The 15,404-nt window shown below is 36.2% G+C and overlaps 1 protein-coding gene across 2 annotated transcripts; it reads right to left on the bottom strand.

Moving 5' to 3' along the window:
* Positions 1-7,901: 7,901 nt before the first annotated feature.
* LOC121421346 (FGFR1 oncogene partner 2 homolog) lies at positions 7,902-14,656 on the bottom strand. 2 transcript variants are annotated; one of them, XM_041616040.1, is made up of 4 exons: positions 14,563-14,656; positions 10,219-10,364; positions 8,926-9,189; positions 7,902-8,477 (listed from the first exon to the last, which is right to left on the bottom strand). In XM_041616040.1, exons 2-4 carry the CDS (start codon positions 10,354-10,356, stop codon positions 8,127-8,129), a joined length of 753 nt encoding a protein of 250 aa, XP_041471974.1. In that variant the 5' UTR covers positions 10,357-10,364; positions 14,563-14,656; the 3' UTR covers positions 7,902-8,126. The 2 variants fall into 2 exon arrangements, with proteins under 2 accessions (XP_041471974.1, XP_041471975.1); XM_041616041.1 differs by having other exon boundaries at positions 14,574-14,644.
* Positions 14,657-15,404: the final 748 nt, after the last annotated feature.

Genomic DNA, 15,404 nt, shown 5'->3' on the forward strand with positions numbered 1-15,404 from the left:
TAATACAAAATACATGAATGAATTAACTCTTCATGAATATTCATCTTCCTATTTAATCTCATGAATACAACGTGCACCTCAAAAAAAAAATTAAAATCCATGGAAAAAATCATTATGAATCCACCTTGATATTGTAAACAATTGTTCATAATGATATTTAGAATGAAAATGAAATTAGTTACAACAAAAAGAATACACTGTACATACATGTACATGTATACACACATAAATATTGTTTTGTTTGTTTGTTTATGGTGTGCACTATAAACAAAAATTGTGATAGTATATAAACTGTATTAAAGAATGAAGTATTAATCATTATAATGCAACAATTCTGGTAGGCCCAGGGTGATGGATTATGTGATGATTACACAAGTCATGCATATGATGCCTTATTTGATCAGTGTTTACTCTTCAAATTGGCCACCTTAACATCTAAGTTCTGTGTTTGCATTGGGAAAATCGTGATTTTTTTATTAATGATGCATTGCCAATCAAAGGATTAAGTGATTACTTGAATTCAAGCATTGCTCAGAATTAAAATGGAATATACTTGTGTAGGGTAAATATGTACACAGTACTTGTAGATTTGTAGAGTAATTTTTCTTTATGTAATTTCTCTGTTGCTCTGCAATAATAGCTCAATATGGGCCTGTTACATATTTTAATAACAAATTTGCAATAACAGTTTTAAGCTACTGAAATCCTATGATCTGATTGGTTGATTGTACATTTGTTTTGGAAATTGTGTATTTGTTATGACACGATGCTGAAAAATCCTTGTTCCAAACCAATGTTTTAAAGTTTCATTTATAACAAGATGAATATCATTCACAAATGAATATCATACTCATGACTTATCATGCTGTATACAGTGTGTCCCAGAAAAAAAGGAAAATGGGATTCCCGTGTCTTTTTAATTCAAAGGCAAATGAATTATGATATTTCATTTTACATAATCATATAATTCAATTATTCCTCTTTATTTTGATATCTAATATGAGAGAAACAATTCACGCATTAATGAGCGAGACAAATTTGGAATTTTAACATCAAAACCAGGTTGCATAGAAAAATTGGGACAACATTGGTTCGTGATACGATGATCGCATGGCATATTTGACGATGGGCTAATTAGCATTTCTTTCGTATTTGTCTCTCACTGATCCCTGAAATGAGAATGGATTCGGATTCACTCGTAAGTTTCTGCGCAAATCGTTTCTGATATGCCTCAATGTTTTTTGTTTCTAATCTGCCATGCATGAACGATTTGCTGCAAAGCTGTTGTTATTCAAATGAGAGATGAGATTCCACTCTTGCCATGAGCATTAAATTTATAGTAAAATCATATTTAGTAATTGTGAAATCTATCTCTGAAAAAGGGGTTTCCATTTTTGTGGGACGCACTGTACATATACATCGACCACGTTAGAGACTTAGCCAGCATATACATGTACGAGGACTGGATTCTATGAAAAACATTTGTTTTGCAAAATCAGTCAGTCCCCAAAGGCTTAGAACATGAAAATAGTGTAACATTATGAAATTCCATGTGTGTATGCTCTTCTGTGCACCATTAACCTGTATTTCATTGTTATTGTGTATTACAAAAGGCCATCGCGCACCTTACGATTGGTCTGCGGACCGATTTTCGAATAAAACGTAGTAGAATTTGATGCTTATATCAAGACATGGAATATCGTTCTGTGAAAAGTTATAAATCATATGAATACTAATACGCAAATCCTTGACTATGCTATTATCCTTATCAGAATGAAAGCAAATTTGATATCTAGTCGTAATGATGTCATAGCAATCGTAGGATCTCTCTATTGGTCTTTACTCGAAAAAAAGCCTCAATGTAAGGTGTGTGGTGGCCTGAATACACATACATGTACATGTAGTGTGCTAACACATATTTTTTCTAATATTTCAAGTAAGAGTTGACAGTTGACAAATACGCATTTTGAAAAATGTGAAAAATGCCAAGTACATGAAAAAAAAGTTTATCACAATGTCATTAATGATGCTGTTCACACAATGCATACATGTGCACTTGCAGATTGTAACTGAAAATTAAGTCTTTGAGAAATAATTTGTGTACTTTTTATAGAAAATGTGCCTTGAATTGATTATCATGTTTATATTGGACCATGTAATTATGTATGATCAGGTTCATGCAATATGCTTTAGTTCTTTTGTACATTGTATTTTAAATGCATACAAGTACTTTACATGTCCCTATTTCATACATAATTACATTTTCATGATATTTTGTGGCTATTGTTACTGTATATGAAGCTTTTCTATGAAAATTGATCATGTGAATTCATTTGGATATTTTAGTGACTTTAACAAAAAGTTTATTGTAAAAATAGCACATAAATAGTGAAAAAATATTGGCGAAAGTTTGAGGAAAATCCATGAAATAAAATTGTTATGATTTAATTTGTGAAGTGTAGATTCCACCGTGTGACAAATCTTACATATTACCTGTTGACCAACGGAAAATTTAAATTATAAAGCAATGTGTATAAATCAAAGATACAACAAGGGGAAGATCGGTGAGTACATAGAGCGTGCAATGAAACGCTCGGGAAGAGCGTGCAATGAAACGCTCGGGAAGAGCGCCCTACACCGTAGAGTGACGACCTTCTTTGACCTTTGCGTAGTCAGTGTGAGATGGTTGTATACAAAACATAAAAGAGAATTGGTGCATGGGTAAAGGAATCGTCGATTTGTACATTTTAGAATTTTTTTATTCAAATTTGTTTTTCTTAAATAAAAGAGGAATGTATTCTGGGTAACAAAAGCGGGTATATTTCCTTGCGCCACCCTTATGCCCCCTCCCAAATCCCCTCTCATTATCCCCATATGTTTTATACAAAGTAGCATGCTGATGTGCGATGGTTTACTTTATACTCAACGCTAGTGGGCGCCCATCCCCATGAGGATTGATTGAGCGTTTCAAAAAGTCGCCGAAGTGTCCGATCTTCCAAAATTAAGCTGTGTTTTCAATTTTTGTGTTACTAACCCCTATGTGTCGGTGCAAATAAACATCTGTTTAGAAGTCAGTTTGATCGTTAATCTTTTTCATAGGTTTATCATTTTTATTTTGTGAATTTGTGAAGTGCAATAGATGGTTAGTCAGAATGTAAACTTCTTTGTTGGCCCTTAAAGTGCATTGAGATTGAAAGCACTATTTTTCCTATTGAATACATTAGGTTTTGACATTTTTCATTATCTAAATGATTTTGTTCGGGTTTTTTTTTGTTTCAGGCCTAAACATTCAGGAAGCCATTTTTATTTATAATTACAGTGTAGGGCCTATACATTACTGAAAGACTTGTACATGAATGTTATATTCTAATGAAGGGTTAGATTAATTTGAGATTTAGTACACTGTACGTTCCATGCATTTGTTAAACTTTGTATAAAGATGCACTCAGCTCGCTTCAAAAAGTAAATGCATTGACTGTAAATGTTTCTCCTAGGCAGTACACTAAGTGTATGCACAATTCTTCCCATGGCATTTTAATTCATTTCTAAAAACTACTTTCATATTAAGGTGCTTCCTAACTCGTGTATTGTGACTGTAATTATGTAATCAAGTACTGTACTGTCAAGCCCAGCTCATACTATGCGATGTGATTGCACCAAGATCAGATAGCAACAAAATCGCAGTGTGTGTGCGCCAAACAAATGCACTGCAACTACGACCCGCTTTGTAGCAGTAGGATCGCAGACCAGATCTCGGACATGTGACATGTCATATCGTTTTGCAGTGTTTCTGCGAATTTGCTTATGTCACCATGAGATGCGGCGTGCTGCAGGGCTGTTGCAATGTGTGCGCTGTCCTGCAATGCGATTGGCAACTTTAAAACGGTGGTCCAGGCTGAAAGCATTTATAGCTTAATAAATAGATTAGAATTCACTGAGCAAACTGCCAAAAATTTCGTCAAAATCGGACAACAAATAGCAAAGTTATTTTAAAGTTCAGTAATATTTTGTAAAAAAACAGTCGTCATGAATATTCATTAGGTGGGCTGATGATGTCACATCTCCTTTGTATTTTATTATATGAAATTAGGTTTATTCAAATTCTTTCCTCCAAGAACTAGAAAAATTGGATTGACAACTGATTGAGTGCATTAGATATTTATCGCTGCAACTTATTTCATCATAAGGGAGACATATTATTCAACCAATTATGAAATAATGAAAAAATATGATTTTATGTAATAACATAAGAAAAAGGAAAGTGGAGATGTGACATCATCAGCTCGCCTAATGAATATTCATTACGACTCTTCACAAAATATTGCTAAACTTTAAATTTCAATAACTTTATTTGTTATCCGATTTTGATGAAATTTTCAGCGTTTTGCTCAGTGAATTCTACTCTGTATATTCAAATATATTTTCAGCCTGGACCACCCCTTTAATCCTTGTGCAATCACATCGCACTGTGTGCACTGGGCTTTATTTAAGCATTAAGCCTGTTCTCACACACTATGCGATTCGGTGCGACACAATTTTTCAAGAAATCACATTTTGCAATTGAATATGAAAGTTCCAAGGAGTAAAATTATTTTATTTAACGAAATCCATTTGGCATATTGTCGGGGAAAACAAAATTTTTTTTTTTTGCTTTTCGGCAAGCCCTATGGTCGGAGCATGGTAGGTCCATTGTCAGAGTAAAGTTCAAATCTGCTTCAAATCGCAGCCCATAATGACATCATTACGATTTGGAATTGGATTTTTTATTCACTTAGGAGGGAGGCTCTAACTGGACTGAGTTTCGATATCAGTACTCCTACCACTATTCTTAACTCTGATCCAAAACATTTGATTAGTTGGAATATCCATATCAAATGTTATCACAATTAATTTGAAATTCTGATCGTAACGAATCGCGCAGTGTGAGACCGGCTTTAGATAGACATAGTAATAGACAGATAGATAGTAAGACAGTATATTTCCTTTATCATGCTACATTTACCACTTGATTCTATTAATGAATTTTGCCCCCTTCACTCCCTTATGACACAGTCCATCTCATTTATATTGTTGTGGTATGAAATAAAATAACAGGCCTCACAAGAAGTGAGATTTTTTTTTGAGAAAGATATACATGTATTTACTATTATATATTTTGATACACGCGAAAAATAAAATCATTAATAGAAAATATTGTCAGTTTAATAGGTTTTTTTTGTTCTTTTGTGTATTTTGTGAATACGTGATGAACTGCAAAAGTTTTAAGGTCAAGTCTATGATTCTACTGTTGACTTGAAACCGTAGAGATATCATGCCAGAATAAAATGAGAAAATGGGCAATTCCATAAAATATGTAAGTACGTCCAACCCGCTATATGGGAGACCTTCATGAAATTTTCTGTCTCTGATGTCTTGTCGTTTTGAAAGTCTGTAATGTTCTCAAAGGACCATGATTTGTTTAGTTTGGTTAGTGAAGTAAGCCATGAGAAAAATGGTCGTCTGACGTACAAAAGGGTGGATCATTTTATGGAATTACCCCAACATCAGAGAATAAAAGCTGTAATTTTGTTAAAGATTTTGAATGTTTGACATCACATGCGAACAAGGAATTTCCATTTTTAAAAACGGAAAACTGAGGACTGTACTTTAACATCCTGCACAGTAATTCTTGGAATTTGATTCATCTGAAGCACATGACAAATAACCAAGGAATAGAAAGACTATTTATTTTGCTATTTTCTAAAAAAGTTTTAATGTACAATTCATTATATTCATAGTCTACTTCATTTGTACAGTTGTATAGTTTACATAAAGATCCAGAAAAAAAGGGTGTGCTTTACATACAAGGTAAATGGACAATAGAAAGATTATGGGACAAGATACATGTAGATGGGGTTTAATTCCAACATGGACCTATTACGGATGGACATTCAACGAATCCCCTCCTTTGGGCCAAAGACCGTCACCGCTAATCCTTTTATAAACAGAGCGCTGGCAGCTGACGGCCATCAAGCCTTTCGTAAAACACGCTATCACTGATGGACAGTGGAAATCAATTGTGCGCTGCTCCTACCCATTGCGATGTTGTTCGTTCACTTTATCAAAAGCAACGCACAGCAGCGAACATTAGCGCTATGAAAATGATTGCAGAAACAAGAAAACAGGCGTGCATAAACATATTTTTTCCGTACATCGCAAATAACCGCACATGAAATGCATTGACATCACCTTGCAGATCAGTATATTTACGGCAAAGATGCAGTTGAAATTCGACGGAGAAATGTGCGGAAAATTGTTAAAAATTCATCTATTTCTAGTATTGATGTCGATAGATAGTAGCGCATACCTTCGGTCAGAAGTTGATTTTCATTTGGGCGTAAAATTCCACAGGATTGATGAAATTTAACGGTATTTTCTTATGGTCAGACGACAATCGCACATTATAGACAATCTAAAATCATGTACTGAAAAACTGGATATGAATAGCGCATTGCATTCTAGGTTATGTAGGGACTTTCCCTTTGGCAATCGGGACTAAAACATGACCGTCTTTGGTCAAAAGAGGGCCAGTGATCGATCGGTGACGATCATTGGCCAAAAGGAGCTTGTGTAAACAATCGCCACGGGTGGTGGTCTAAAACCGTGTAAAGAGAAAGTTAAGGGTAAGACAGCGATTTTGACAGCTGGAAACAGGTGGTGGTCATAAAATGCTCTCGTTGAATGTCCATCCGTAATAGGTCCATGATTCCAAAAAGCCAGTTCACGGTTAGCTCATCAACTTTTCTCAAATGACCTTTGCGATTTTTCATTAGGATATTAAGCACTATCATTTTCAAATGTAGATGTTGCGTAATCTTTACCGGTAGAGTATTCAAATTCTAAGAACGAAAGGCAGTGTATAGACCAGTCGACTAGAATAGTACATTAGGGATAAAGTTTGGAAATCTGTTTTGTCTTGCCTTTGGCACATTTGACTATTGTTTAGGCTACTGTCAAATACCAGTGATTATGAAGGCTCTATTACTCTTCAGCTTGGATGTGATAAAATGAATAATTTGAAAGGAATACACGAAAAATCATCAAATCACAAATGCCTACGTCAGTGAATTTGAAGGCCACCTTCTTGGTTTATCTCAAAGGACCTTTTTCTGCTCGAGCGCAGTTTACAACCGTGAACAGGCTTATTGGTCTAGTGCCAATTCGTCCAATTACAACATGGTCTGAATGCCATTTTGTTCACTCACGATTTCATCTAATAACCAGTTGGTCCAACAGCCATTTTAGTCCATATACCATTCGGTCTAATTGGACTGAGTGTTCATCGCGCAAAATGAATGAAAATAAAAAGGATATTAGACCAACTGGTTATCAGACAAAATGTTTATAGATGAACTGGTGATTCGATGAAATGATGATTGGACCAAATAGTTACTGGACCAAATGGTTGTTAGACGAAATGTTGGACGGAATGGCATTAGACTAAATGGAGTTAGACCATGTGATGAGTCTACGAAATGGCAATAGACGAACTGGCAATTTACTGATGGATGTATAATGAAATGAAGATTAGTCACACAGCTGCCGTTTGATTTTCTGAGGTAAGTCATTCCTAAAACAGTTCAATAAGGACCCAATTTTATACTACCTCACTAAAAAATATGTCCTTATAATTTTATCAATGGAAGGGGGTGGAAAGAGACTGGTCAAGCAGCTGTTATTCAAATTTTCTCAGGTAAATCATTTCCACAACAGTTTATTATGGACCCCATTTTATACCTAACCCAAAATATTTCCCAATAATTGAAACAATTTTTTAAGAGTTGCTTCCTCACAAAAGCTGGTCACCTGGTCCTATTTAACGCTTAGCTCTGCGAAACAACTCAACAACCAATTTTGATGAAACTTGTTTTAAATTGTTCCTCTCTTTTTACTCTTTCCAATGAAGATTGCTTCTTTTCTTGAATTTTGGTTTCCTTTAAGCGCAACCCTGTGTGGGGCACACTCTAATATAATACAAATACAGCTATGCAGTTTGTATCCATTCTTGGTCACACACATAGTTCATCCTGGTGCAGTGTTCATCAGAGGGATTATCAACCTAGTTCATGTGAGAGAATCTGCTGACATCATTTCAACGGAACACCATTCTTATCCATTTCTATGACAGTTGTGTCGTGTATGACCGATGTGTCTCTGTCGCTGTCACTCTCGCTCGTATCATTATCCTTCTCCCCGTCCTCTTCGTTGCCCTTTTCCCTCTCTCCCAAGTCCTCGCTGCCCTCCCTGCTGTAGGCGGGTGTGTGCCTCGCCTGGGTCGTCCTGGAGATCTGCAACAGTTCTCGAAGGCCACGGTTCTCCATCTGAAGTCGCGCCAAGGTTTCCTCGACATCGTAGGAGCTCTGCTCGTCGACATCGATGGCCCGCTGCATGACGGCAGCCATCTCGATTATCTTTTCGACTGAGGAAGCGGCTGGGTCCTGTTAATCAATAGAGGGGATGTATTTTGTTTAAAGGGAAGAATAAGAATAAACTTGTTTACCATAGAATGGAACATACTACATCATGTCCAGGGTTGAAACCTCCTTAAAAGAATTACAGTATACTGAGGAAACAAAAACAGTATTTCGGGTGTAAAACCATTTAATTCAACTTTTTTCAGCAGTAGCTTATCCTGAAGAGAGTAAGCAGTTGATCTACATGTAAGTTCACGGTTTTGTTACATAAAAACGTTGGCATTGTTGAAACTACCATGGAAACCTTGATTTTTATTTATATTGGCTGCTGAGCCCTGCTACCATGGTATTTGTCAAAACTGCGGTTAGCAGTGGCGCTGATCCTTATTCTTTTCCCCCTCTGATGGTCAATTATTTTTCATCATTCTGGTAAAACCAGGATCAGTCCCTGACATTTGAAGCGAAACCATACCTGTTCAAACTCCATCATCTTCTTATTAGCAATCATGTTGTCCCTCTCGGCCTGGTTCGCGTTGACCAGCCTCGAGACCTGGTCCCGGTAGCTGCTCATGATCAGATCTAGGGCCGACTGATGCTCCTCCAGGGCCACCCGCAGCTCCTGGTTCTCCTTCTGCAGCTCCCTGATTTGTCTGTTCTCCTGCTGGATCCCAAGGATCAGGGCGGAGCGGGGCCGGTGGTGTGCGATGTTGTTCATCTCCTCGATCTCCTCTTGGTACTGAAAAAAAACACCATCATCGCTCACTTATCTAATATTCCGCATTTATATAGCGCGTAATACATGTACATCGGAACGTCTCTAAGCGCTTTACACACATTTTATTACCCCGGTCATCGGATCCTTGCATGCCTGCATACAGCATATGCACCTTCTCCACTCCCTGGGGAGCATTTCAACAAGAGTTCCAAGACTCGATTGCGAGGCATCATACTAGGCTTTTACATCCTACCGGGTACACCTGGGTGGAGAGTGGCAAAGTGTGGATTAACACCTTGCCAAATGCTAGGCCATGGTGGGATTCAAACACATGACCTTCTTATTACAAGGCGAGAGTCAGAACCGCTAAAACGCGACGCTTCCATTACACTAATTGCATCTTTAAGTTCAGTAGACTCGGCTCAAGTCAACGTTTCATATTGAAATAATCACAGATATCAAATCAATTTTCAGAACATGCAAGATGATAGATAGCATTTTTAAAAAGCATTATTACCCGGCTTCAATCATACATACTTAAAAAAAAAGCTATAACAGGAGCAATTCAATGACTCTCCAGCTCAAAACCCACAATAAAATGACCAAAAAGAATTTTGCCATTTTCAGTAAGTCTAAAACTGCAGATCCTAAGCCTTTAATAATTCATATACTTTAACTATATATATCAATTATAATAATAACAAAACCAAGTACTTCATTGAATTTAGATGTATTTGGTGAGAGAATCATAAGGATAGAAAATTTTTGGAAGTTTAGAATCCATTCATGTGTGCATGGTGAATGTGGAAACTCTGTGAAATTTCCAATTAGTGTGAAAAAGTCTCAAAGAAACTTTTATAGTATCTCTCTTTGTATTCAAAATTTCACAACTTCAAACTTTGACAATCCCGCCCGGTATAAGATGAATGAATACTCTTTTATCTTCTCACATGATATTTTAAGATCATATCACTATTTAAGCTAATTACACTGAGCCCTACACAGCGACTTGTTAGTTTTACAGGTGGAGGGTGAGATATTTAATAATACCTCTTTCATGACTTCAATTTTCTTGTTCAGAGTTGTAGTTTCTTGAATAAGATGATCAGCAGCACTGTCATGTTCTTTCAACCTTTCAACCAGCCTTCTTGCATCACACAGTACTTGATCAATGGACAATGTCATCATGCTAGGATCTAGAAGATGACACGAGATAATTCGACGTTAAAATTTGCAAAAATTTAAAATAGCTTTAAAGGTCAAGTCCACCTCAGAAAAATGTTGATTTGAATCAATTGAGAAAAATCAGACAAGCACAATGCTTAAGATTTCATCAAAATCGGATGTAAAATAAGAAAGTTAGGAAATTTCAAAGTTTCGCATATTTTTAACAAAATAGTTATATGAACGAGCCAGTTACATCCAAATGAGAGTCGATTTTGATGAAATTTTCAGTGTTATGCTTGTTGAATTTTTCTCTTTTTATTCAAATCAAGTTTTTGTTGGGGTGGACTTGTCCTTTAAGGGCAGGATAATCGTAGTTACTTTGCCTTTGTCATTTAGTCAAGTTAAGGCCACCGCACACCTTACGACCCGACTGGTCTGCGACTGGCTTGCAACTGAGTGAGGGGAGATGAATCGCAAGGTAGTCATAAACCTCGACACTGCACACCTTGCGATCCAATCTGCGATTCACGCATGCGCTTTTTGCTTTATGGCATAGCAACTGAGAAAGTGCGCTTACTACTGCGCATGCGCGTTGTTTATCATATACGCGTCATGCAACTCTGCTGTCTGATTGGCTGGAAGTTGGATTGAGCTTGCGATCCAGTCATAAGGATTCGACATGCCAAATCCTTACGATTTTCCTTGTGACTTCTCTCTGACCGGTCTGCGATGCTCAAGCTGACAAGAGCTGTGAGCAAGAGCAAGCCAGTCGGGGACCAGTTGGGTCGGAAGGTGTGCCATGGCCTTCAGAGGTATGGGCAGAGCCAACACTATGAGGGTCACATATCTGAAGACCCCTTAAAAGACTGTCGTGTTCTTTCAACCTTTCTAAAGGCCTTTTTGCACCACACAGTACTTGATCAATGGAGCTGGAGGAAAATACAAGGCAATACGACATTAAATTCACAGTTCAAAAAAACATCATTGTCGTTTTCAGAAGGGTTACATGTACATGCAGATCTACACATCTGGGTCCTGTCTTACAAAGAGTTGCGATTAATCCAATCAACCACAACTATGGAAAGCCATCAACATCTAAAATCTATGTTGGTTAAAAAAAAACTCTTATAATTATGATGAATATATACATACATTCATCCTTGTTGATTCAGTGTGCTCTTCCATAAACAACATTGTGAAAGATTCCTATGGAAAATTATGATATTGATGGATTTCCATACAACAGTAGTTGAGGTTTATCTGGGCCCCATCTTAATACAAAAAGTTAAGATTGATCTAATCGATCGTGAGTCTATGGAAAGCCATCAGTGCCATAATTTTTCCTAGATTTGTAAAATGTCCTTGGTAATGACAGCAAACACATGTATGTAATTGTCAAGAAATCAATGAACTTATGAAAATATATCATATCTAGAAATATTTTTGAACATGTTTTCTTTTAGATTTGGGCATTGCAGGCTTTCCATAGTTGAGTTTGATCAGATCAATCATAACTCTTTGTAAGTGTGTGTACCTACATTCTGTACTGTACATGTAGTTAGTTTACACCATTCAATCACAAATTTTGACATGAAAACCAAGATCCCTTAGATTAACATAGGCCTGACTGTGTAAAATTGAAGTCAGTTTGGTCTTTGCATGAATTCCGATTCTGGAAGTCTTCCAATATTGGAAGTCTCAGGCTGCTGAGTTTGGTAGAGTAATAATAGGATTCACACTTTCAGAATTAGATTTGTCTAATTAATGCTAAATTCCTTACATGTATGCACTAGTATTCAACCGGGCAGTATTCATCCCATTTGGAGAACTTCCACAAATATTCAAAAATAGGGAACTTATCTTACTTTCACATCTTTCACGAGAGGATAAAGACAGTTTACTAGTGAAATTTATTTCATCAAAATCATCACTGACGAAATAAATCTCATTGACAATCTCTCTTTTTATCTACTCTTCAAAATGGGAACCAGCTATGAAATTCTCCTGAATTGTTCTGGTTCCCATTTTCACAAGTAGAAGACAGTTTTAGTGAGATTTATTTTACTAGTGAAATTTATTTCATCAAAATCATCACTGACGAAATAAATCTCATTGACAATCTCTCTTTTTTTTATCTACTCTTCAAAATGGGAACCAGCTATGAAATTCTCCTGAATTGTTCTGGTTCCCATTTTCACAAGTAGAGAGACAGTTTTAGTGAGATTTATTTCATCAGAGAATCATCACTAACAAAATAAATCTCTTTAGCAATCTATCTACATTTCAAAATGGGAACCAGCTATGAATCCTGAATTGTAGCTGGTTCCCATTTTCACAAGTAGATAAAGACAGTTTGTTAGAGAGATTTATTTCGTCATCTGAGAATCATCACTTACAAAATGAATCTCATTAGCAATCTGTCTTTATATCTACTCTTCAAAATGGGAACCACCCACCTAAGAAAATTTTCCTGAATTATATTTCATACATGCTGGTTCCCATTTTCAAGAGTAGATAAAGACAATTTACTAAATAATTCATTTCGTCAGAATCATCACTGATCAATCTAATCTACTTTTCAAAATGGGAACCAGCATAATTATATCATGGATTCTCAGATAGCTGATTTGGTGATGTAATCAAAAGGACAAGTTATTGAGTTTTCATAACTTGATCTAGTTGTTTCAGATATCGTTTTGAGTGTTGATCTTGTAATGAGAGATGCATGCGTGTGATGCTGTGATGTTTCATCTCATTTTTAAGTTTGACCATGTTTTGCTTTGGAATTTCATTCATTTCTAAAAATTATAGTTTTCTAACGATTGCTAAAAATAAATATTTTTAAAACACCCAAAATATCATTAAGATTTTGTTAGATGATCAGATTTTTTTGTTTGCTTGAAGTTTGAACTTTTTTCCTCTTTCTTTCATTTTATTTTCTTTTTCCTATCCTTCTTTCATCATCTTTCTATCCTTCCTGCTTACTTTTTTTTGTTCTTTCTATCTTTCCTATATCTTTCTTTCCTTATCCTTTCTCTCTGTTCTTTTTCTTTCTTCCCTTCTTTCTCTTACCATACTTTCCTTCTTTATTAAATTTTATTTCCTTCATTCTTTCTTTCCTTAAACTTTTGCTTCCTTCTTTCTTCTGCTCCTTTTTCTTTTCGTTCTTTCTCTCCTTCCATTATTGTCAATCTTTTTTCATTCTCTCCTCAGGACTTCATTCTTTCCTCCCTCTCTTTCATCCAAGGTTTCACTCTTTATTTTTTTTCCTTTTCCTTTGAATTCTTTTCCCTTATTGTTTCTTTCCCTTCCTGTTTTTCTTTGTTTCTTTCAAAGAATGAAACATTTTTCTTTCCTTCATTCTTTTTTTCTTCCTCCTTTTTTCTTACTTTCTCTTTTTCCTTTCTCCCTTTTTTTCTTTCACACATTAAATCGTCTTCCCTTCCTTTCTCTGTTATTCATTTCAAAGAATGATGAGAAACTTTTTTCTTTCTTTTAATCTTTCTTTCTTTTACTTTCTTTTTTATTTTATTTTCCCCTTCATTTTTTGTTTTTGTTTTTTTTGCTCTCAATTCATCTCTTTTCTGTCCTCTTTCCTTTCTCTCGTTCATTCTTATGTTAACCCTCCCTTCCTTTTCTTTACAATTTTTTTGGTTTTTTTGTGTAGCCTTCTTTGTTGATTCTTTTATTAACATGACTAATGTTCAACCTGGCTCTGTCGATCCGCTCGTGCATCGTGCTTGTCGATTGTCCCATTTGTGAAATCTGCTGTGGTGGTCACCCTGGCTGCCGGCTGGGAAGCACTTCCAAGGCAACTGGTTCCCAATTTCATTTTCAGGAAAAAATAATGCCGTGAAATTCCTGCACTCAGGCTCAGCTCAGTGCTTACTGCACAGAAGTCTTACCATACAAAATTGTTTTTGTACGCAGGAATAGGCCTATATGCGCATCCAGAATAGTATCCGGTAATAAAATAATAGTTAATAAGTGACTATACATGCGATGTGCCTCCGCCCCTCCGCCCAATTCCCCTCATTCGATACCGGTGAAAAGGTGTCTCGACCCGCGAGGCGCGGCGTCCGCCGGTACTACTACCGGTACGGACTACTAGCGTAGGCAGGCTGTAGCTGTCGTCACCCGATTAGCAATATGTATTACAGATTTGGGAATATACAAGTGAACAAGATGTCAATGAAATTTATTTAGAAAAAACCGAGAGATACTCACAATTCTTTTACCTGCTTTGGGAAAAAGAAAAGAAAGGCATAAAATGCAAACGAATTCTGTCACTTCCGACTTCAATTTTGGCTAATCTCACTAGCATGCATTTCACCGGAGATGGCGCTATTCGTGAATTCGCGGTGTGTGTTCCTCTCGAGTTGAAGACTAGTGAGCTTGTGCGAGTGTCTGGGGAGAGAGATGAGGGGGGGGGGGGGAGGGGGTATGGGGGTCTAAGTGACCATTAAAATAATCTTTTATCTTTTTTTCCTATTCATGTACAATTATTATGTTCAAAAGAGATTATTTTTATTCTATTCAAGGAAAAAATAATCTTTTACAAAGTATGTGTTTTTTTTGGTCTATTGATATAGGTTTTTCCCCTCTGCTTTGACATTGTTATAGAAGAGAAACTTGGCAGTTTAACTTCATTTGTAATCATTTTAAGAATATTTGTAATCTCATTGATATTGATATATTCATTTGTTTGATTGTTTATTTATTGTATACGTGCAAAGAATATTTATATGAACTGTGATTGTAAACTTATTGATTTGAAAGAGGAAGAAAATAAAATATTATTCATAACAAAAAAAGTTCCTGTTATTCAGGAACACTAAATCACGGCGCGACATCGTCATGGTTCCGTGGCCGAGCTCGTTGCGTTCCATCCATCATGAAGTCGGTCTGCCATTCGATACCAAGAAGGGATGCCTGTAGCCAACTTGATTCATTTACATTGCTCTATAAAGAGTCAACCAACCAATAAATCCGCAATCAACCAACAAACTGACAAACAAGGAAATCAACCAACTAACCAATCAACCAACTGACAAATCAATCAATCAAAT

This window comes from Lytechinus variegatus, chromosome 9 (genome assembly GCF_018143015.1).
Source record: "Lytechinus variegatus isolate NC3 chromosome 9, Lvar_3.0, whole genome shotgun sequence".
Classification (NCBI taxonomy): Eukaryota; Metazoa; Echinodermata; class Echinoidea; order Temnopleuroida; family Toxopneustidae; genus Lytechinus; species Lytechinus variegatus.